The sequence below is a fragment of the Globicephala melas genome, chromosome 1, assembly GCF_963455315.2.
Source record: "Globicephala melas chromosome 1, mGloMel1.2, whole genome shotgun sequence".
Taxonomy (NCBI): domain Eukaryota; kingdom Metazoa; phylum Chordata; class Mammalia; order Artiodactyla; family Delphinidae; genus Globicephala; species Globicephala melas.
Window position 1 is genome coordinate 74,474,756 of NC_083314.1, and position 20,787 is coordinate 74,495,542.

General features: G+C 55.2%; 1 protein-coding gene across 8 annotated transcripts in view; it reads left to right on the top strand.

Moving 5' to 3' along the window:
• Positions 1–20,440, top strand: part of ARHGEF11 (Rho guanine nucleotide exchange factor 11) — a 109,888-nt gene extending 89,448 nt beyond the window's left edge. For 4 of the 8 annotated variants that reach the window (XM_060297721.1, XM_060297763.1, XM_060297750.1 and 1 more), the window contains 22 exons: positions 39–138; positions 926–955; positions 3,945–4,071; positions 6,762–6,941; positions 7,030–7,077; positions 7,300–7,487; positions 7,740–7,886; positions 8,168–8,247; positions 8,352–8,477; positions 9,042–9,159; positions 10,039–10,217; positions 10,791–10,866; positions 11,186–11,353; positions 12,183–12,273; positions 13,399–13,524; positions 13,971–14,032; positions 14,975–15,193; positions 15,536–15,892; positions 16,945–17,073; positions 17,983–18,230; positions 18,477–18,666; positions 19,254–20,440. In XM_060297721.1, the coding sequence (XP_060153704.1) occupies positions 39–138; positions 926–955; positions 3,945–4,071; positions 6,762–6,941; positions 7,030–7,077; positions 7,300–7,487; positions 7,740–7,886; positions 8,168–8,247; positions 8,352–8,477; positions 9,042–9,159; positions 10,039–10,217; positions 10,791–10,866; positions 11,186–11,353; positions 12,183–12,273; positions 13,399–13,524; positions 13,971–14,032; positions 14,975–15,193; positions 15,536–15,892; positions 16,945–17,073; positions 17,983–18,230; positions 18,477–18,666; positions 19,254–19,312 (3,048 nt within the window). In that variant the 3' untranslated portion in view covers positions 19,313–20,440. The remainder of the gene's footprint in view (positions 1–38; positions 139–925; positions 956–3,944; positions 4,072–6,761; positions 6,942–7,029; positions 7,078–7,299; positions 7,488–7,739; positions 7,887–8,167; positions 8,248–8,351; positions 8,478–9,041; positions 9,160–10,038; positions 10,218–10,790; positions 10,867–11,185; positions 11,354–12,182; positions 12,274–13,398; positions 13,525–13,970; positions 14,033–14,974; positions 15,194–15,535; positions 15,893–16,944; positions 17,074–17,982; positions 18,231–18,476; positions 18,667–19,253) is intronic. The other 4 variants (XM_060297729.1, XM_060297767.1, XM_060297734.1 and 1 more) reach the window with 3 other exon arrangements.
• The last annotated feature ends 347 nt before the right edge of the window (positions 20,441–20,787 follow it).

The following is a 20,787-nucleotide window of genomic DNA, read 5'->3' on the forward strand; positions in this document are numbered from 1 at the left end:
CTGGGACCTTCTCCAAACCCTAGTGTCTCTTATCTCAGCAGAGCAGCAATTCCAAGAAAGAAAAGGATGCCTTGGAGGACAAGAAGCGAAACCCCATCCTCAAGTACATCGGGAAGCCCAAAAGCTCTTCCCAGAGCAGTGAGTATTTGGGGAGCAAAGCCTTGGACAGGGACCTCGGCCCCTTCACAAGCCAGCATGTTGGCAGAGGGCCTTCCTGTGCTTCAGGCAGCCAAAGGCCCAAACAAACTCTGAGGTCGCAGCTTCCTCTCGGTGCTATTGCATTCTCCCCTTGCCACACCCAGTGACGGCCCCTGAGGTACAGGGAACTGCTTCAGAGCCAAGGAGGCCAAGCCAGTCCCTGGGTCTAGGAACTCAGAGACAGTTGTAGACACTGAACAGCCATGCAGAGGAGTATTTCCCCCTTGGCAAGATTGCCCTGTTGACAGTCAGTGCCTCCTTCACCTTCATCCATGGACTTGTCTGTCCTCCTGAGGGCCTGTGTGTTGGGAGCAATTATGGGCCCTTGATGGAGGGTTTCAATTAAGCAGAACTAGGTGGAAAGGGAGCAGGTTTGGGACCCAGAGGCTCCCCTCATGCCATCAGTAATCCAGACCTCCATGGATCCTGTCACCGATCTCTTCCCAATTGTGTGTCATCTGTCTGGACATTGCTGCTGGCCCTCCCAGTCATTATCTTAAGGCCCCAGTGTTAGTCTTGGGGATCTGGGAAGGGCCACGGCATGGGCCTCCTGCCTTTCCCGAAACTGCTGCCTTGGGGGAAGGGGAGAGGAGGGGACTCTACTAGATCAGCCCTGATTTTTGCCACTACCTTTCATTTTCCAGCTTGATGTAATTTTTATTTTGACTCTTGAAACATTAATTTGACTTTTCATGGTTTACTTTTGTTTTTGTTTGTTTTCTTTTAGCATTTCATATTCCCTTGTCCCCTGTGGAAGGTAAAAGGACCAATTTTCTTTGGGTTTTTCTTTGCATTAGCATTGAGTTTCCATTTCCCAAGTCCTGTCTGCCCTTCTTCCCCTCTCCTTCATCGCCTCCTGCCCTGGCTCTCTTTCCTCCCTCCCTTTCCTCACTCCATTACTCTTGTATGTTCCTCCATGCTGCTAAAGCTCCCCATGACACAAACGCCTGCCCAGGGGTGCCTGCCCAGGGGCTCCTGCGCTCACGCTGGGCGCAGGACTCTGCCTACCTAAGGCAGGGTGGGAGGGGCCGGGGCACTGCCCCCCGGCACCGTGCAGCTCCTCCTGGCAGTGCTGGCAGAGGCCAGCTTCTAGGCCCTCCAAGACTGGTCCACGGCCTGCGGCCTTTCTCATTCTGTCAGCTCTCCGTGGATGCGGCTCCAAAAGTCCAGGGCTCTATGTAAATGAGGGAAACCCTCGCATGTTGAAATGTCCTGTACAAGTTCCTCAGATTTTTGTTTTCAACTGAAATAATAGAATCCTCAGTTTTGAGTGTTGTATGGGGTTGTTTTTAGTACCTAATGGGTCTTCAGCAGTTTTGCCTTGGGGTATTTTCATTTCTATCATCTCCTTTGTTTAAGTCCTTCACTGTAGCACCTTCATCTCCTGACTCTTACCTTTGCCAGCACAGCGTCACTGCAACAGTTAAAGAGAATGACCCTAACGTATGTATGTTAGAGGCCTAATATCTTCTAGAATCTATGTATCAAAAATAAATACATATATAACAGACATTAACCCAGAGGAGCTTAGAACCCAGAAGTGGGCAGGTTCATTTCCCATCAGTGAGGTCCATATGCATACAATTAAAGTGATTAATATTTTCTAGGTTCTGCAGTAAATCAAGGGGAGAGATAGCAGTGAGGGGCAATCAGGAAATCTGTTGCTAGAATTCACTTTCTATAAAGTGACAATTAAAGATAATGATTTTCAAAATAATTTTTAAAGTTAAATTCCTAGACTTGTTATGCTATTTTAAACAATATAAGTAAAGAAATATTAGGGGGGGAAAGTCTATAAAACAATGGAGAAACTAAAAGAATGGCCTTGAAACCCAGGCCCTTAGTTTTTAACACATACTTCCTCCCATCCACCCTGCCCGAGGCAGGCATGAGGCAAGCAGCAGGCCTGAGACGAGCAGCCCTGCCCAAGCCGCTTGCTTTGTGTCAGCCTGAGAGGCAACAGGAACACCCAGGGTAGGGCTGCTGATCCCCAGAGAGGATAAGCATGCTGGGTATTCACCATCTCTTTGAGTCATATCTTTCTATTGTCATTTCATGGTTTGATTGGATGTTCTCAAGTTCCCAGGACATCAGACAAGTCTGTATGCGTATCTAAAGACCAAACACCCACCAAAGCTAGAAAGCCTCAGCACTGAGAACCTTGCTGTTTAGGGTCATCCGCTAGTGCCCCTGTTTATTAGTGAAGGCATCTGATTGTTAGTGACATATAATTCACTTTTGTTTAGTTTCATTGTTATTCAGAGAATGGAGGAAGGGAGAGCAAAGGTTACTGATGAAAACTTTGCCCTTTTCAAAAACGCGTTCCTTTCTACATGTCTTTTTCCCCTGTTACTCTGGGTTATTCAGTTATACCAAATCTCAGGGCCACACCTGTTCCTTGTCACAGCTAGGGTGTAACTATATCCCAAGAACTGGGCCTTTTCCAAGTGGCCCATGGGAGAGGGAACAATGGGCTCTGCCCGGAGGCCTTCTATTATAGGACGTTCCCAGGCTCCCACGTCATCACCCAGCCAGGGATGCTCCGGGCTGCTGCAGTTGCCCCAGGGCCCAGATGCACAGTCTGGGACAGGCAGATCTGACTCAAATCTCCAAAATGGGAGTGATGGTAACAGGCCCTACTCCTAACATATATACACAGCCTCCTATTTTGCAGTTTTAGAAAAACATTACCTGCCTAAAGGATATGAAATCGTGACCTTTGAAGAGACCAGCTAAATGTTTTTCTGTTTCCTCTGGCTTGGAAATTTTCTTACGGATCTCAAGTTTAGATACACAGGGAGATTTATACGTTTGTATATGCCGATGTCAGAATCCCTGGTTAGTGTGGTTAGGACCAGGGCCTGGCGCCCGGGGCTGTTTGTCTTGCCTTCCCCATCCCATTATCCTTCCTATTGGTCCGGGCAGAGCAGCGTCTTTAGCCCAACTCCTGTTCCGACATCCTGGACCTGGAGCTGAGCTAATCGACTGTGAAGATAGGAGCCACTGAGCCCCTGGGCCTGAGGTCTCTTCTCCAGGGTCTCCACATGGCATCAGCTATGCCTTTTTTACTCTTTTACCTGCCTTCTCTACTTTGAACAAGAACAGCTCTCTTTTGTCTTAGCTTTGAAAAGCATCTGGAATTTGAATGCCGGAGAGTGACATCTCTCCTCTGTTCCTCCTAAGACCCCCCTCACTGGTAATGGAGGGTCTGATTCTTTAATGATGGAGAGGAAGAGGTGGGGGTGAGGGCAGAAAGAACAGGAAGAACAGAAAAACCAGAAATAGTGAACTCTAAAAGTAGTATAAATTTGAGAAGTGCTTGGTAAAGTTGGCAACCTGGCCAAATTATACCAAGGTTGATGTGTTTTTGGTCTTCCTGGCTAACTTTTTTTTTTTAACACATATATGGCTCTTGGGAATAACCTAGTAACGATTCTCAAGCATGAGAACCACTGTAATAAAGAATGTGAGAGCCAAAAGAAATACCCGTAGCAAGTGCACTTTCAAACCCTCTCATTTTGCATCCCAGGAAAGAGTAGCCCCCAGAAAGGGGGAGGGACTGCCCGTGCCACGCCACACAGTAGAAGAGCCAGGGCTCACATCATGTCTCCTGACCCTCAGCCCCATGCTGTTCTCATCCGTGCTTGCTCATCGCTGTCTTCTGGGCTAGAGGGGAGCGAGGGCCCCAAGAAGTCACTCCTGAACAGAAAGCAGAGTATCTTTCATTATCTTTCTTCCGCTTCCAGTCAAACCAGGCAACGTGAGGAACATCATTCAGCACTTTGAGAACAACCAGCAGTACGATGCCCCGGAGCCTGGGATGCAGCGACTCTCGACAGGAAGCTTTCCCGAGGACCTGCTGGAGAGCGACAGGTAGCAGTGGCTGGCTGGGGCCTGCTGGCTGCCCAGGGAGGGGAGCGTGGGCAGGGTTCAGGGCTAAGGTTCAATGCCAGCTACTTTACCCCCCACTAGACTGTAAGGCTCCCTCTATAGAGCTCTCTCCCTCTCCCCCAACCTTCCCGCCTATGTGTTGGTGATCAGGCCAGCGGGAGAGAGAGCAGGGCCTCTGACCTTCCAGTCCAAGAACCATATGCCTTTAAAATTTCCTTTGGATTCACCCCCTGGCCACGCAGTAGCCTCCACCCCAAGAATGAACTAGATTATGTTATAAAGCAGCTAGTCAGGAAACCCTAAATGACAAGGCTAGAGAAGAGTACAGAGTGGGGCGAAGGGAAATCCTGGCAATAAGGAAGTCAGGCTAAAGACAGTCTGGGGCATCCGTGAAGAAGAGAGTTAGAGATGAGGTTCTGCTGGCTAGTTTAAAGGCAGACGGTGTAACTTGGGCCTCAGATGTACATCTCAGCGAAGAAGTAGAAAGGTCATTGATGCAAAACAAACTGCAAACTGCTCTTCTTTCAAGAAGCAAAAGGGGAATGGAGGCTGTGACATTGCTCACATTCTCCACCTCTGGCCGGATTCTAAGAAGAGCCCTTCTCTGGTGGTGAAATGTACTCTTAGACTTGCTCTTGACTGTGGCACGACAGCCATCAGGTCACGTCTAAAATTCTGTAGCCAGCACTTCAAGTGAGAACTGCCTGTAGTCAGAAATATCCCTGCAAATTCCTTAAGGCACACTTGAGGTACGGTAAATGTGGTCTTGTGTATACAAAACTAGTTCCTGTGTACACTGCTGAGCTGGACTAAAGGCAGACCCAAAGGCAAGTCAGCATGCAGCAGCCTGACTAGTCAAACCATTTTACCCCTGAAATAACTAATTATCAAACTGTAAGTCAAACATTCCTGCTTGTATGCAGGGTTACTCCTTTTTGTTTATACTAAGCCTTTATAAGCTTAATACTCATTAAAAGATTTTGCCATAGTGAGAATTAACCAAGATTTAGGCAAGATAAAGGTTAGATGTGTACTGGGGTCAGAGGTTGAGTTCTACTATTACTGAGTAAATTAAACATACAAATTATATGATTGCTGGGGTAGGTGTGATCTCACAGATGTATCAAATATACAATTATAAGATATACTATCAACATTTTGAGGCAATATTTGAGACCATTTGTAAACGTATTTTTCAAGTTGTTAGGTAAAATTGCCCTGAGACATTCATTGGGATTCTGAGTCTACTCTCAGCAGAAGCCTTTGAATTTGATGACAATCTTTGAATTTCACTGACAATCTTAGAAGAAATGGCATCGGCAGCATGGTGGGTCAGAGGTTGTCGTAGAAACTAAACAGGTGTAAGAAGCCCCCCATTCTAGACAGCAGTGGTCTAGGAATTTTTGGCCAGAGGTGGGTTGTATGCCTCACTTCTTGGTGGGATCATTACTCACTTCTGGGTACTTGAAAGAAGCCCCAGGAACCTCATTGCATGAGGTTTGTTGTGGTGCTAAAGTGACCCATTGTGGGGCACTGGTGAAGGTGTTTTGAGTTAGTCTGTGTTGGAAGTGTTCTGTCAGACGTCAGGGGGTGAGTTCAGTAGGGCATCAGCCGGCAGTATGGTTTCTAACCCTGCAGACGAACCCCCAGGACCTGGGCGGGGGAGCGGCGTTGGGACCCTCTGGCAGTTCAGAGAGACTTGATGAATGGAGACCAAGGCATTTGGCTCCTTCTCCGCAGCAACCTGCTGTGCTGTTAAGAGCTCTCCAGACTCTCCAGGCCTTCTGTTGTCCTAGAGGCAGAGCAGGATGTAGATTAGTAATAATGTCAGCAAAGAACTAGCCCAGCAGGACCATGGGGGGAGGCACCATCCTGGGGCAGCCAGGGGTCAGAGATGCCAGCTGTCACAGGGCTGATGCACTGCAGGACTCAGAAAAGAGCAACACCCAGTCGTCAGCATCTCATCAAGCCCCACAGATACTCAGTGGCCAAGCACGGTAGGCCAGGGAGCAGGTTCCTGCCCATCAGTAAACAGGCCCCTGTAAGCACCCTCCCAAGCTGGTCTGCTCCCAAGAGGGGACTGGAAGCCTAGGAAGGATGCTGTCAGGATAAGAACAGAAGAAATCCACATCACAACTGGAGGGGTGGGAATCCAACAGCAGAGAGAATTTTCTGACAGGCAGTGTGGAGAATACTAGAGTGTGTGAAGAGGGTGCTTCTACTTCCCTCTTAAAAGATCTTGTGAAAGGAGACATCCGCCTCAAGCAGAGCCCAAGGTGGGAGCCGACCTGTCCCAAAGCAGAGGGCCAGATGAGCTGGCCCCGAGAGGGCCAGGGGCGGGGAAGGTGGGACCTTGCTGTCCCTGATGAGGGACTCTGGTGTCCACAGCTTTCCTGACGGGGACTTGGGGTCTTTGGCATCCGGACACCCCACAAGTCTGATTCTGTTAGTCCCAGATTTCACCTTCCTGTTGGGTTCCCTTCCTGACCAGTCGCAAGGAAGTTGAGAGGCGCTCTCCATCCAGCTGGGCTGGGGAAAGGAAGGATTTTGTAGAGTTGGGACCCTTTGGGTCTGGTGTTTGGGGTGGAAGCGCTGAGGCACCCCTGAGATGGAGCAGCAGGTCAAAACTGGCCAGATATAAGACCCCAAGGTCTTTTGCCCTCTCCATCCAGTTCTCGCTCAGAGATTCGCCTGGGCCGCTCTGAGAGCCTGAAGGGCCGGGAGGAGATGAAGCGGTCCCGGAAGGCAGAGAACGTGCCCCGTTCTCGCAGCGACGTGGACATGGACGCGGCCGCAGAGGCCGCCCGCCTCCACCAGTCAGCCTCGTCCTCTGCCTCCAGCCTCTCCACCAGGTGGGCGGGGCTCAGGGGCTCAGCCCGCTGATATCTTGGGGGCCGGGTAGGAGCAGAGGGTTGCTGAGAGTTGACATTCTCTCCACAGGTCTCTTGAGAACCCAACCCCTCCCTTCACCCCCAAAATGGGCCGCAGGTGAGTGATGGGTGCCGTAGCGCCTCTGTTAGGTGTCCGTGTCCCAGCCGTGCTCAGCTGCCCCCGCTCCGCTTCCAGGGGCCAGCTGGTGGTGCAGCTCCTCTTCGTGGCCCACTGGCTTCCCATGGGCCCTGGGCAAGCAGGGTGGGCAGGAGGCGGAGGGACAAACCCCGTGTTTGAGTTTTTGCTCCGTGTGACGCTGAGCTGCCTGTTTTCCCCCAGGAGCATTGAGTCCCCCAGCTTGGGGTTTTGCACAGATGCCCTCCTCCCCAACCTCCTAGAAGATGATCTGGGCCAACTGTCTGACCTGGAGCCAGAGCCCGACGCCCAAAACTGGCAGCATACAGTGGGCAAGGATGTGGTGGCTGGGCTAAGCCAGAGGGAGATTGACCGGCAGGAGGTCATCAACGGTGAGACTCAAGCGGGAACAGGTGCAGGGCGCCTCAGGCGCAGATGGTGGTAGAGAAAATAGTGGGGGGCCTGGGGCCGAGAGCGGCTGCATTGTGGTCCCTGTAAGGGCCACCTCAGCTCTGGCCCCTGGGGAGAGAGAAGTTGACGCACCATCTGAAACCAGCACCAAAGGTGGTTTGGAGGTCACGAGATCCTTGCTGACGGGCTTTCCCTCTGTCTTTCTGCCCCTTCTTGTCACTGCCCCCGCTCAGAGCTGTTTGTGACAGAGGCTTCCCATCTGCGCACACTCCGGGTGCTGGACCTGATCTTCTACCAGCGGATGAAGAAGGAGGGCCTGCTGCCCCGGGAGGAGCTGGCACGGCTCTTCCCCAACCTGCCCGAGCTCATCGAGATCCACAGTGAGGAGCCCACCCCGCCTGCCCCCTTCCCTGGCCAGCCTTCAGGTTTCTGCCCCAGCTCTGCCCGCATGCCAGGACCCCCCGAGCAGATAGCCCCCAACAGTCCTCTTTGGTGAGAGAAACTGACATGCAGCCTGAACATCGGCATTCCAGCCCCCCACAAGTGAAATGACTTGAGACCCTACCCCACGGCCCTGCCGTCAGATCCCTCTTCTCTCGTCATGAAGGGCCTGGCCATGCGGCTCAACCCCAGGCACTTCTGTCTTTTCTCCTTGCCCCAGATTCCTGGTGTGAAGCCATGAGGAAACTCCGGGAGGAGGGCCCCATCATCAAAGAAGTCAGTGACCTCATGCTGGCTCGGGTACGGCTGCCCAGGCCTGGAGGAGGTGGCAGAGGAGGTGGGGGGGAGCTGTCCCAGGCAGGGATGTGAGGCCGGGGCCGTGTGGTGTCCCTTCTGCCTTGCAGTTCGATGGCCCCGCCCGGGAGGAGCTCCAGCAGGTGGCCGCGCAGTTCTGCTCCTATCAGTCCATCGCCCTGGAACTGATCAAGACCAGGCAGCGCAAGGAGAGCCGGTTCCAGCTATTCATGCAGGTACGCTCGGCGTCGCCTCATCGCCACTGAAAGCAGCCAGTTCAGTCATAGCTCACCCAGTAAGGCGGAGGGGGACAGTTAACCGGGTTCACCATCTCCTGGACTGCCCTCCTGGCCCCCAGCTCCAGGCGCTTGGCCTCTTCTCTCTACAGGGGAGGGTAAACGGCAACTTGCTGCTCCATCCACGCCCTCCCCAACGCCCCCTCTTCAGAAACACTGACACATACTCGCTCTCAAGACGGAGACACTGGACTGGCCATCAGAAGGCCCCGCTCACCTACCAGTGCCTGTATTTACTTAGATGGATCTCAGTTTCCTTGTCTATAAAGTGGGAATAATACCTGCTTTATGTGGCTTATTTGACCACATCCCCTTCTTGGGCTACTGTCTTCCTGCCTCCACCAACCTTTCCCTAAATATTTAAGCACGAAGCTGCCACCTCTGTTTCTGAGTGATCCTCTGGGATTAGGACCTATTCGGCGTTCGCACAGTCCTCCGTGTCCTGAGCTCACAGCCAGCTCGTAATCCAGGCTGTCGTCTTCCTCTGTTCCTCCTTGTGTCTAGGAGGCTGAGAGCCACCCTCAGTGCCGGCGGCTGCAGCTTAGAGACCTCATCATCTCTGAGATGCAGCGGCTCACCAAGTACCCACTGCTGCTGGAGAACATCATCAAGCACACGGAGGGTAGGGCTCCCAGAAGGCTGGCATTGGGAGGCAGCAGCCCGCAGCTCGGACCCTGGTTCTAGCGCTGACTTGCTTTGTGTCCTTAGCAAGTCGCTTGACCTCTCTGGTCTTCAGGGTCTTCGTCCTTGTGTTGTTGTGGTCACTCTCGAAGGTAACGATGGTCAATGTGCTTGGGCAAAACTCAGGTACTGAGCAGCAGGAGGAGGTAAGGGCTGCCTCTGGCCTGTGTGGGGCGTCTGTGCAGATCAGAGGGAAGCATCTGAGGGACACAGGTTAGCGCACAGAGGGCACGTTGGCTCCTCTGAGGATCGTGGTCCCACGCCAGAGGCTGTGGCCGGATTTTAGCCCTGTTGATCCCCCTGCTGGACGTCTCTGTGAGATGCACAAAAGATACAGCCATGTGTGCTTACTCCACGGGAGTAGGGGACCGTGCTGAACAGGGGGGTCTAACCCCAGGTTGTCACTGTCCCTGGGATCCTGAGCAGCTTTCACCACCTCAAGTGTGGGATGCTGGCGTCAGTGTGTAGAAGTGGGAAGAGCCACAACCTGATTTGAACAGGTGTTCCTAGAGGGAGACACACACCATCACTGTCATCACCCACAGTCCCTGTCCCCGTTCCTGTCCTCCACACCCGTAGAGTGGCTGTGGCGGGAATTCCCAAGAGCTATCGGTGTCTTCAGAGCCTTGGTCTGAAACACAAGGACCCTCAGTATAAGTTGTCCTTACGATTGAGGTCCAAGTTAGGCAAGGGTGGCATATCTACACCCATCCCTGCTGGTTGGCGACTGGCCAGCGGCTATTGGTAGCCAGGCACTCTCAGGCTCTGACAGACTTCTCGGGCAGGAGCCCTCACCACCTCCTCTCTGCCCCGTGGGTAGGTGGCACCTCTGAGCACGAGAAACTCTGCCGGGCCCGGGATCAGTGCCGGGAAATTCTCAAGTACGTGAATGAAGCAGTGAAGCAGACAGAGAACCGGCACCGTCTAGAGGGCTACCAGAAACGTCTGGATACCACCTCCCTGGAGAGGGCCAGCAACCCCCTGGCAGCGGAGTTCAAGGTAGGAGGCTGAGGCTGCAGCGTCGTCAGCCCCACATGGCGCACGTACCTCTTGGGCACCCTTAGGAGCAGAGCTCCGGTCAGGACCTGGAGAAGGTGGAGGGGAGGAGACCTGGGCCCGTCTGTGATAGGATGGCGCGATGGGGACCCTGGAATACACACAGCCCCGGTTACCATTGTCACCCCATCCCGAGACAGACAAGGGCAGACAGCCCTACCATAAAGGCCAGATGTTCGAACTCAGTCTGGGAGAGCAGGGGATGGGAATAAACTCAAGGTAAAGGTGAAGGTCATTCGGGAGAACATAAAGCTGAGGGAAAGGGCAGGTGAAGCAGAGTGATCCTAGGAGAGTACACAGCACGTAGTAGCGGGTAGAGAGACCCCTGCCAGAACCATCGGCATATCCCCCAGCACAGCACGTGGCACGTGACTCTGTAGTCGCCTTTTTACTTGTCTGCATCCCCCACAGGAGTGTGAGGGCGAGGACTGCTCTTGTTCACCACTGGTGCCCAGCACCTTAGCACAATGTCTAGGTTTTCAGATACTTGTTGAATATATGGTGTCTTCGTAACAGAGTCTGGATCTTACAACCAGAAAGATGATCCATGAGGGGCCCCTGACCTGGAGAATCAGCAAAGATAAGACCTTGGGTAAGTGCCAGGGGACTGGGGCCAAGAGGGAACCTAGGGCACTGCCCCTGGGCTCTTCCCTCTCTGGACCATAAGCCCTGTACCCGGTGCTCTAAAGGGATGGTAAGGAGGCAGCTTGAAACACGACTGGGGACGAGAGCTCAGGGCTCCTTAAGCACAGCATGGGGAGGAAGGACCAAAAACAAAGCAGTCAGAGGTCACCAGACTCCAGGGCTTCCTAGATCCTGGAGATGCCTGTCCAAGAGCCTCTGGTACCCCACGTGTTAATGGGGGATGAGTGGGCCACAGAGAACACCTCACAAGCACCGCACCCCTCCAGACCTCCACGTGCTGCTGCTGGAGGACCTCCTCGTGCTGCTGCAGAAACAGGATGAGAAGCTGCTGCTGAAGTGTCACAGCAAGACAGCCGTGGGCTCCTCGGACAGCAAGCAGACCTTCAGCCCGGTGCTCAAGCTCAATGCTGTGCTCATCCGCTCCGTGGCCACAGGTACCCGTGAGGAGACAGTCCCAGCCGGCCCACACCCCGGGGCCGTGAGCCCTGTTACTCGGGTCCAGCGAGCACTGGGTGATGCGGGGCCGATCTTGGGCTGTACAGAACTTATCAGCCCACCTGTGTTCCTTTCCTCCCAGCCCTGACTCACTGAAGCAGGAGGATGTGGTCCAACGTGGGGTAGGGTGATGGGTAGGAGGGAGACCAAGATGAGGGAGGACAGCGTGGTTCCTGTCCTCTGAGGCAGGATGGGATGTGGGCACTGAGGATGAGGTAGCAGAATTGGGCAGAGAAGAGCAGGACAAGCCTTCCTGCTGCAAAAGTGACGGGCAGAGCTCCCTTGCAGAAGACGGACGCGCCCACCGTCCAGAGCCTGGTCCAGTGCTCAGAGCATTTCAGTGAGAAGCAGAGTGTGTACAAGAAGGGCTCTGGAGCAAGAGCCAGGCAGCCAGATTCTCTGGGCTCATCGCTTCCTTCATCTGTAACACGGGGGGTGAGGTCTGTCTCTTGGAGGGGGGTGTAAAGGGAGGATGGGTGTGATGCAGTTTTATAAACCCTAAGCACCGTACACCCCTCAGCCTTCGCTGTTCGGAAAGCGAGAGGTAATGGGGGTGGCTGTGAAGATGGCATTAGGGGACCCAGAATTGCCTCTGTCCTCTGTAAGCGAGCCCCAAGTGCTTCTGAGGACCCAGGTCCGCCTGGCGCTGCACTCTTAGCTGGCCGAGGGTGAGGACTCCAAGTCCGCACTCTGCCGCCTCGGCTCAGGCTGCAGTCATGCCTCTGCCGCCGCCAATGCAGACGCTTCTGCCTTCTCTCTCTCACACAGATAAACGGGCCTTCTTCATTATCTGTACCTCCGAGCTGGGCCCACCCCAGATCTACGAGCTGGTGGCATTGACATCATCAGACAAGAACACGTGAGGATTGCCTGATTGCGGGGGGGGGGGGGTCCCATGTAACCGCCGTCCCCTTGGGACCAGGGTGGTGTATGAGGATGTGAACAGGGAGGCCAGGGCTGCGCCCCAGAGCATTCACGGGACGGGGCCTTGAGGGGAAGTGGGAGATAAGACAGGAGTAGAGAGGTTTACCGTGTCACCTCCCCTGACCCCATGAGCAGGCCTGCCCTAGGGAGGAGGAGTCCCCAGCAGTCTTCCAGCCTTTCTGAGGCTGCTTTCCTTTCTCTGGCCCCCCTTCTTTCCCCTGGGGTTTTTCTTCCCTTCCCCCATCAAGCGTTGCAAATGCCCACATTCTTCAAAGGCCTTTGCCTCCGGGACCCTCATCCCCACCCAGGGCATTCAGTCACCCGTATTCCCAACAGTGGCCAGCCAGAGGCAGCGTGGCACGGTGGGAGGAGATAGGTTGAGTCAGGCAGTTTCTCAGACTCCGGGTTTTCATCTGCAAAATGTGGATAATGCTACCTCTTGAGAGTTATTTTGAGAGAAAGAAGAGAGATAGAGGGACTTCCCTGGTGGCGCGGTGGTTAAGAATCCGCCTGCCAATGCAGGGGACACAGGTTCAAGCCCTGGTCCGGGAAGATCCCACATGCCGCAGAGCAACTAAGCCCGCGAGCCACAACTACGGAGCCTGCGCTCTAGGGACCGCGAGCCACAACTACTGAGCCCGCGTGCCTAGAGCCCGTGCTCTGCAACAAGAAAAGCCGCCACAATGAGAAGCCCGCGCACCGCAACGAAGAGTAGCCCCCGCTCGCCGCAACCAGAGAAAACCCATGCACAGCAACGAAGACCCAACACAGTCAAAAATTAATTAATTAATTAAAAAAAGAGAGAGATAGATATAGAATGCTTAGCACAATGAGTAACAGAGCGTTGGTGTTCAGTAATTGGTAGGTGCGAGTAATGTAACCCAATGTGAGCAGCCAGTCAGATCTGCAAGGAAGGGGACCCCGCTGGGCAGAGGGGGTCCTCAGAGCAGGGCCTGGCGAAGGGCTTCGCAGCTCTGACGCAGGGGGTCGGTAAGGGGAGAGGCCGTGTGCCTCGGTCCTGTTCTCACCACCAGTCCTCTCTGTTCCTGCTGAACAACAGATGGATGGAGCTCTTAGAAGAGGCGGTGCGGAACGCCACCAGGCACCCTGGAGCCGCCCCAAAGCCCGTCCACCCGCCGCCCTCAGGCCCCCAGGAGCCAGCCCACCAGAGCCCCACACCCAGCAGGTGCTTAGCCCTCCAGGCCCCCTCACCATCCCCACTCCAGGCCACTCGTTTGCTGCTTCTAAGCCCTTCACCCCTGGGGATGGGCAGCCTCAGCGGCAGACGTTAGCGGGCAGGTGGCGGAAGGTACCCTCACATCTCTGCCTTCCGTCGCCGTCTGCTCTCCCCCTGCAGCCCCCCACTCGGCTGTAGTAGAGACTGTGCCTGAAGTGGGGTGGGGGGTATAAAATCGTGACCAGGAGAAGCTTGGCCGACACCCACCCTCCCCTCCAGGTTGCCAGCCAGACGGCAGGTGCCGGAGTCTAAACCCCTCCCTCCTTGGGCCCTGCTCCTTCATTGCCCATCCCAACTCAGGAGGCCTGAGTGGAATTTCACCTCCTCCTGGCTGGCAGAGAGCCAGACTTCCCAGCAGGCGATCCTCTCTCACCCTGGGCTGTTTCTTCCCTCAGGGAAGGACTGGATGACTCCGAGGTGTTCCGTAGTGAGCCAGAGCCTGAGACAGTACCTGGAGGTAAGTCCCCTGAGCTGTCTTTTTGGGAGCCCAACCCATTCCATTTTCTGTAGGCACAGTAGGGAGGTGGTCAGGTGTGCCTGTGGGGGTGATGGGAGAGGGCTGTCGGGGCCAGAGGTGTGAGGTTTTGATAAGGGTAGAGAAGAAACAGTGAGGAAGAAAGAGTCTGGAAGAGGAAAGAGAACAGGCTGAAGCGAATGTGGGCCAGCTCACTTGAACAGAGCTCTCAACCTGGGCTCTCTGGGTGCCAGGTATCGAGCAGGGGAGGAAGAGAGGGGCGGTCAGGTCCGGGGGTGCCTAACGGAGAGCAGAATGCACTCACATCTGCAGACACAGGAGTCTTGTGGGGGCAGGGATAGGGAGCCCAAAGGGCTGAAGGTACAGTCGCCGGGATGGGATTGGCAGGGGCAGAAGGGTCTCAGACAGAATTCTCGTTGAGTTTTTATGTGAAATAACTTAGGGTCTCATGTTTAGAGAGAAATCTCCCCGGTGGGCTCCCTGGCTGGGTCCCTTTTCTGTTTCCTTCTGCTTAGAATGCTTCTAACTCCCGCACACCCTTCAAGTCTTTGTGCAGGTGTCAGCTTTGCACCAATATACCTTCTCTGACCACTCGGTTTAATACCAGCGTTCCTGACCTCCCACACCCTGCGCCATGTTTTCTTCTTTCCTGTAGCACTTCTCTAATTTATGTAGACAGTTTACTTATTTTATTTTTCTTTATGTCCGTCCACTAGAATTTAAGTTCCGTAGGGCGGGGATCTCTGTTTTATTTACGGATGTATGCCAAGAGCCTGGGACAGTGCCTGGTCATAGTAGGTGCTCAGTAAACATTGTGGAATCAGGCAGTGTTCCCAGCCCCTTGAACCCAAAGCTGGGCCTGGGATCAACCCATACGTAGCTTCCCTCTTTCCCTGTCTTACACTGTCCTCCCATCCAAAACAGGCACTGGGCCCCAGCAGAGGGTCAAAGGGAAGCACCCGGTCCTGCTAGAGGGCCCCAAGCAGGAGGGCAGCATAGAAGAAGAGGAGCTGGGTACGCTGCCTCACCCTTCTGCCTCCCTGGATGGAGAGAACAGGGGCAGCAGGACAAGGGACCCCATCCTCCTGCCCCTCCCAGGCCCTCTGTTCATGGAAGGACTCGCCGATGCAGCCCTGGAGGACGGTGAGTGCCTCGTGGCCCCAACCGTCAGCCCCCCGGTGCCCCAGTAGCATGGCCATTGTGAACACCATGGCAGACACCCCACTCTCTTACCTGCTCAAAGGCTCTCCCTGTTGTGTTTGAGGAGAGATGGATGCAGAGAGACAATTGTCATTCCTGTCCCCCCACCCACCCACCCAGCTGGTTGGCCAGAGTCCCACAGCTCCACCCTGTGACTGGAGAAGTTTCACCAAGATTGCTGTGGGAGAGGGGAGCAGTGGCCCTCCTGCCACCTCTGCACCCTCCCCCGACTGGCGAGGTGTGTAGTCCTGTTTCCAGGAAGCCATCGCCCTGTTTCCCCTCCAGTGGAGAACCTGCGGCACCTGATCCTGTGGAGCCTGCTGCCAGGTCGCCCCATGGACCCACAGACTTCTGGGGAGCCCGAGGACAACCTGACACCTACACCTTCCGTCATCAGCATCACTTCTCACCCCTGGGACCCAGGCTCCCCAGGGCGAGCTCCCACTGGGGGTGAAGGGGACAGTGCCCCGCTCTCAGGGCCAGAGCGGGGCCAGCAGGAGGACACGGCTCTCTGTTCTCTGGAACACCTGCCCCCAAGGACCAGGAATTCTGGGATCTGGGAATCTCCTGAGCTGGACAGGAATCCAGAGGAAGAAGCTTCGAGCACAGAGGCAACAGGAAGTTACAAAGTTGTGAGAAAAGGTAAAAGACATCGGGGTGTCCACTGGGGAGACACACGCCCAATTTTGCTCGGGTAGCGCTGAGTCTTCCAGATGGCTACTTCCTTCCCCGCCTCTGTCCTGCAAACCATGTGTGCAGAGGCTCGTCCAGATCCTGGGGGAAGGAGACATGTTGCTATCACGCAAAGGCTTTGGGGTCGGACGGCTTAGGTGCAGAGTCCTAGCTCCGTCGCTTAGTACCCGTGTGACCTTAGGCAAAAATCTGAATCACCTCTGGACTCCATTCTACAATATAAGGGTATTACGACTGCTTGGCACAAATCAACTGTCAGTAAAAGTTTCTGCTAGCGTTTGTCACTGCTTTTCCAGTTCTGAGGAAAAGTGGGGCTCTTCTCGGGAGCTTCGTTCCCAGGTGACTCCAGATAGCAGCGAAGGAATTGGCGTGTAGGATGGAGGTGGCAGCGGGGCTAGAGGTGGAGCCAAGACTAGGGGCTGAGGACAAGGCTGGGGAGACGCATGGGGAGTGTGGGGCTGTGTTGAGTGAGCAGGGACGTAGGGAGGGCGCCCGGCTTGTGGAATGCCGTGGGCTGTAAGACAGGAAAAGCCAAGACTGGCCGGGATGGGGACTCAGGGCAGGTTTGTCTGGCCGGAGCTCGGGGGAGGGAGGGAAGAGTAAGCTGAAGAGAGGGCAGCCTGGTCTGAGGAGTGCAGCAGGAAAGATGAACTGAAGCACGGGATGCTTTCGAGGGGTTGAGGTGGGGGGGGGTGGGGGGTCCATGTTAGTGCTAGGGGGTCTCCTTTCCTCCCCTAGTGCCCAGCTCTGCCTCCTTTTCCAGGAGCATTTTTCTTTCCATCTGCCCAAGGTGTGTGCTCTCTCCTGGGTTTCTGGGACCTGGCCTCCCTGCTCTCTCCTCTGGTGAATTGTTGGAGCGGCTGTCTTCAGCTCCCTGGGGTATAATCATGTGTGATCTTGCGTTCACTTTGTTCTTCCCTTTTTCTCCACCCCTGCTCCCTCCCCCCTTCCTTCTCCCTCTCCTTCCTGTTCTCTCTCCCTTCCCTCTCCTTCTCTCTCAGTCTCTACTGTCCCTGGTGGTGGTGTCGGTGCAGCTGAGGTGGCAGGCAGCAAAGTTGTCCCTGCACTACCAGAGAGTGGCCAGTCAGAGCCTGAGCCACCCGAAGTGGAAGGCGGAGCAAAGGCTACGGGTAATGAACTTCTCCTTGGAGCCAGAGACAGGCCAGGGCTAGAATGCAGGCCCACGGGGGCAGAACTGGACTTCAGGTGTTAGACCCTTGCCTGCAGTCACGTGGCCACACACCTGCGTCCATACTCCCTGAACCGTCTGGAATGGGTGAGGAGTAGGACGTGGGCCTGAAGACGGAAGAATGGACCCTGTGCCAGCCCCTCGCGAGAGCGGCTCAAAGCAGTAGGGTTAAGCAGCTCTGCTTAGTCACGAAAGGGGGCGGGGAAGCCTGGCCCAGCGCCCAGGGCCCAGTGTCCTTAGCCCGACATTCTGAGCCACCTCTCCCCGACACTAGCCACCATCCAGTGTCACTGTGGAAAAGGGCTTACGTGGCCTTGCAGGCTCCTGGGCACTTAGCTATGCTTACTGCCCTGTCAGTCAGCCTTACGTCCTTCTCTGTGTGTCCCCGACCCCCTCTGATGAGTTGAGGTACCTCGAGGATCGTGAAATAGGTGGCAGTTGGGGCAGGGCACCGTGTCGAAGTTCAGCAGCAGAGCCTGAGATGGGGCAGAGGGAAGGAGGCTAGTGCCTAAAACCAGCCCACGCCCTCTTTACCCTTCCTTCAGGGAATGGGAGCCGCTCCCCTTTCCCAGAAGAAACACAACCACGCTGCCCCTTCTCCGTTAGCTTCCACCACTAAGCATCTCCCCTGCTCTGGGCCAAGCTGAGCAAAGTCGCCATCTCGAAGGCTCTCTGGCAGAGAAGGGCTTTTGGGAGACTGGTAGGCAGCACGAGGCCAGCCTACTCCGAGCTCGTCTGCAGGATGGCTTCCCTGGCCCCGTCAGCCGGCCTGGGGAACACCAGGGGAGCGGAAGATGGTTTAGACTTCCTCTCTGTTTGCCTCCTAATCGCTTTGTCTTGCTGGGGACAGGAAACTGCTTTTACGTGAGCATGCCGGCAGGACCCCTGGACTCAAGCACTGACCCCTCAGGGGCACGCGTGGGGCCCTCCCAGCCCGATGGCCTCCCTGCCTGGCAGCCGGCGCCTCGGCCCGCGCTGCGGGAAGGCAATGAAGATCAAAGGCGCCTGGGCCGCTCTCCCCCTAGCCTGGCCCTCAGGGACATGGGCATGATCTTCCGTACCATCGAGCAGCTCACCGTCAAGCTCAACAGGCTCAAGGTAAGGGCTTGGGACCCTGGAGGCCTCAGTCCACTGCGCCGAGACCCATCACCCACACGAGTGAGCTACACGGTGTGTCTCCATGGGAGCCCTAGATCCTGGCCTGGGGCTCTACCCTCAGCCCAGCCAGCCGCCCTCAAGCACAACCCATCCCCTGGACCCCACGGAGAAGAGGGCATTGCCCCTTCCCCAGGGGCTCATGAACAGAGCGGCTTGAGAGCAGATGTCCCTCTACAACTCTTCCAGGACATGGAGCTGGCCCACAAAGAGCTGCTCAGGTCCCTCGGGGGAGAGTCGTCTGGTGGTACCACGCCTGTGGGCGGTTTCCACACAGAGGCAGCTAGATGGATAGACAGCTCCCTGTCCCCTCCAGCCAAGGAGCACCTGGCCTCTGACTCCAGGGACAGCTGCGAACTGGGGCCCTGCCCTGAGGACGGTGAGTGAAGTCCTCCGGGGGTGGGGTGGGGTGTGCAGGGAGAAGACCTCCGGCTCCTGAGGAAGCACTGCCGTGCAGTGTGAGGACGCGGGAGTTCTGAGAAGGGGCCTCGTCTCCCCCTGAGTACAGTTCATTCATTCGTTCCCTCAGCTTCAGAAAGAGGTCATTTTAGGGAAGGCGCACGGAAGCTCCCCTAAAACTGGGAAACTTATAACTGAACCCTCTTTTCCCTTGGGTTATGGAGATAACAAACCAGGGGGAGCCTCGTCTCACATCTGAAACCTGTTCTTAAGAAGTGGTTCAGAAGCAGATTGCATGGGCCAGGGCCATGGCTGTGTTCCAGCTTAGGAAGACAGACCCATACCTACCCGTGGGCTTTGGGGGCCGACAGAACAGAAGTGGGGTTCAGTACGCAGCCCTTTCCGGGTCGCACAGGGAACTCCAGGGTTTCTGGAGGAGGAGAATGCCTTGTCACGGAAGGATGGCACTGAAGAGCTGCTCTCACAAGCCTGAGGGCTTTGCAGGCGGAACACAGGGAGGGTCATCTCAGAGGCCAGCCCCTCACTGCCATCCCCACATCCCTGCAGGCCACAACGCCCCGCTGGAAGACGGCCTGGCGGACTCGGCCACTTCCCCAGGACTGTAGCTGTCCAAACCACCGAATCCTCCGCGTCCCGACTCCTCCTCTAGGGACTGGCCTGAGGCAGGGCTCCGGGGGGGGGGGGGGTAGCCCAAAGCCCAAACCTCCTCCCCGCGGTGGAGGCAGGCGGCTGAAGAGACAGCTCCAGCCAAGACCGGGGGGAGATGCGCATGTTGCTTGGTCTGCTCAGATTGGAGTCAAGTTTCCGTGTCTTTTCCCCTCCCTTCAGCCCAACCCTTCGAGGCCTTGTGTCTCCTAAGCATGCTGACTGCATCTGAAAGGCCCCCCTCGTCCCACGGATGTGCACGCCTGTGTGTGTGGGTGAAAGGAGGCGGCTCCAGTGTAAATGCACTTTCTTCCTCCCCTCCCTTCTCCACAGAGCCCAAGGCTGGGGCGGGTGTCTCCACCTCTCCTCTTTGTCACTTTGGTTTCCTATAAATATGTATGTATTGTATGTGCATCTTTGCTATTGTAAATAACTTTGACCTTTTTTGTTTCTGATCCTGGCGTGCCGAAGGCAGTTACAGAGGGACTGCTAAGGGAAGAGGAGGTTCACTTGTATCTCTTTGTCAGCAGCCCAGCTCCAGGATCAGGGCCCAAAGGTGGAGCCAGCCCTGAGCGCTCCGCCCCCCCACCTCCCGTGGGCAAGGCGGCATCCAGCTTCCGGCCCCGCCTGGCCAGAGAGCCTAGCCTCTGCAGCTCGGTGCTGAGCTACTCCCTCCCTCCTAGGACTTCTCATCTTCAGGGGAACTTCTTACCCCACCTGTGTCCACCCTGCCCCACCCTCTCCCTATAGAAAACCAGTGTATCAGGTACAGAGCTGAAAACTGGGCCCCAGGGAGGTGGGGGTAGGGGTTTGAATGCTGGAGTCCCTAAACTAACCTAGGACCATCCCCAGGGGCCACCACAGCCTTGGCCCCTATTACCACATCCACTCCACTCCCCACAGACTAATAGAATATACACACTGTGCTAGGTGTATATATACATATATATATATAAATATATATAATATATATAAAATACAGATATGGAAATGACTGTTTTGCTGTTAAAATAATGTATACTCTTTTATTTTCTTCCTTTCATGGTTAAGATTTTTTTTTAAGAAAAGTTAAATATTCTTCAACTGTGGTGGTGTGTGTGTGATTCTTGGAACTGCTGTGATCAGAGATACTGTGATATTCCCTCTGAGACTGATTGGAATTGAGTAGAGGGAACAGAAGGCAGCCCCAGACCCAGGCCTTGCCGTATTCTCTCCCGAAGTTCCAGATGTGCACTTCACTGAACTTCAGACTAAGCGATACAGCCCCCGTGGCCAGAACACAAAAAGACAACGCGCGCGCGCACGCACGCACGCACGCAGTGGCCCCAGAATCAAGAGCCCTCGTGAGCTGCCCTCAGTGAGCTGCCCTCAGTGAGCTTCAGGACTTTAAAGGCAGTACACAGGGGAGGGTCATCTCAGAGGCCTGGCCAGCTGC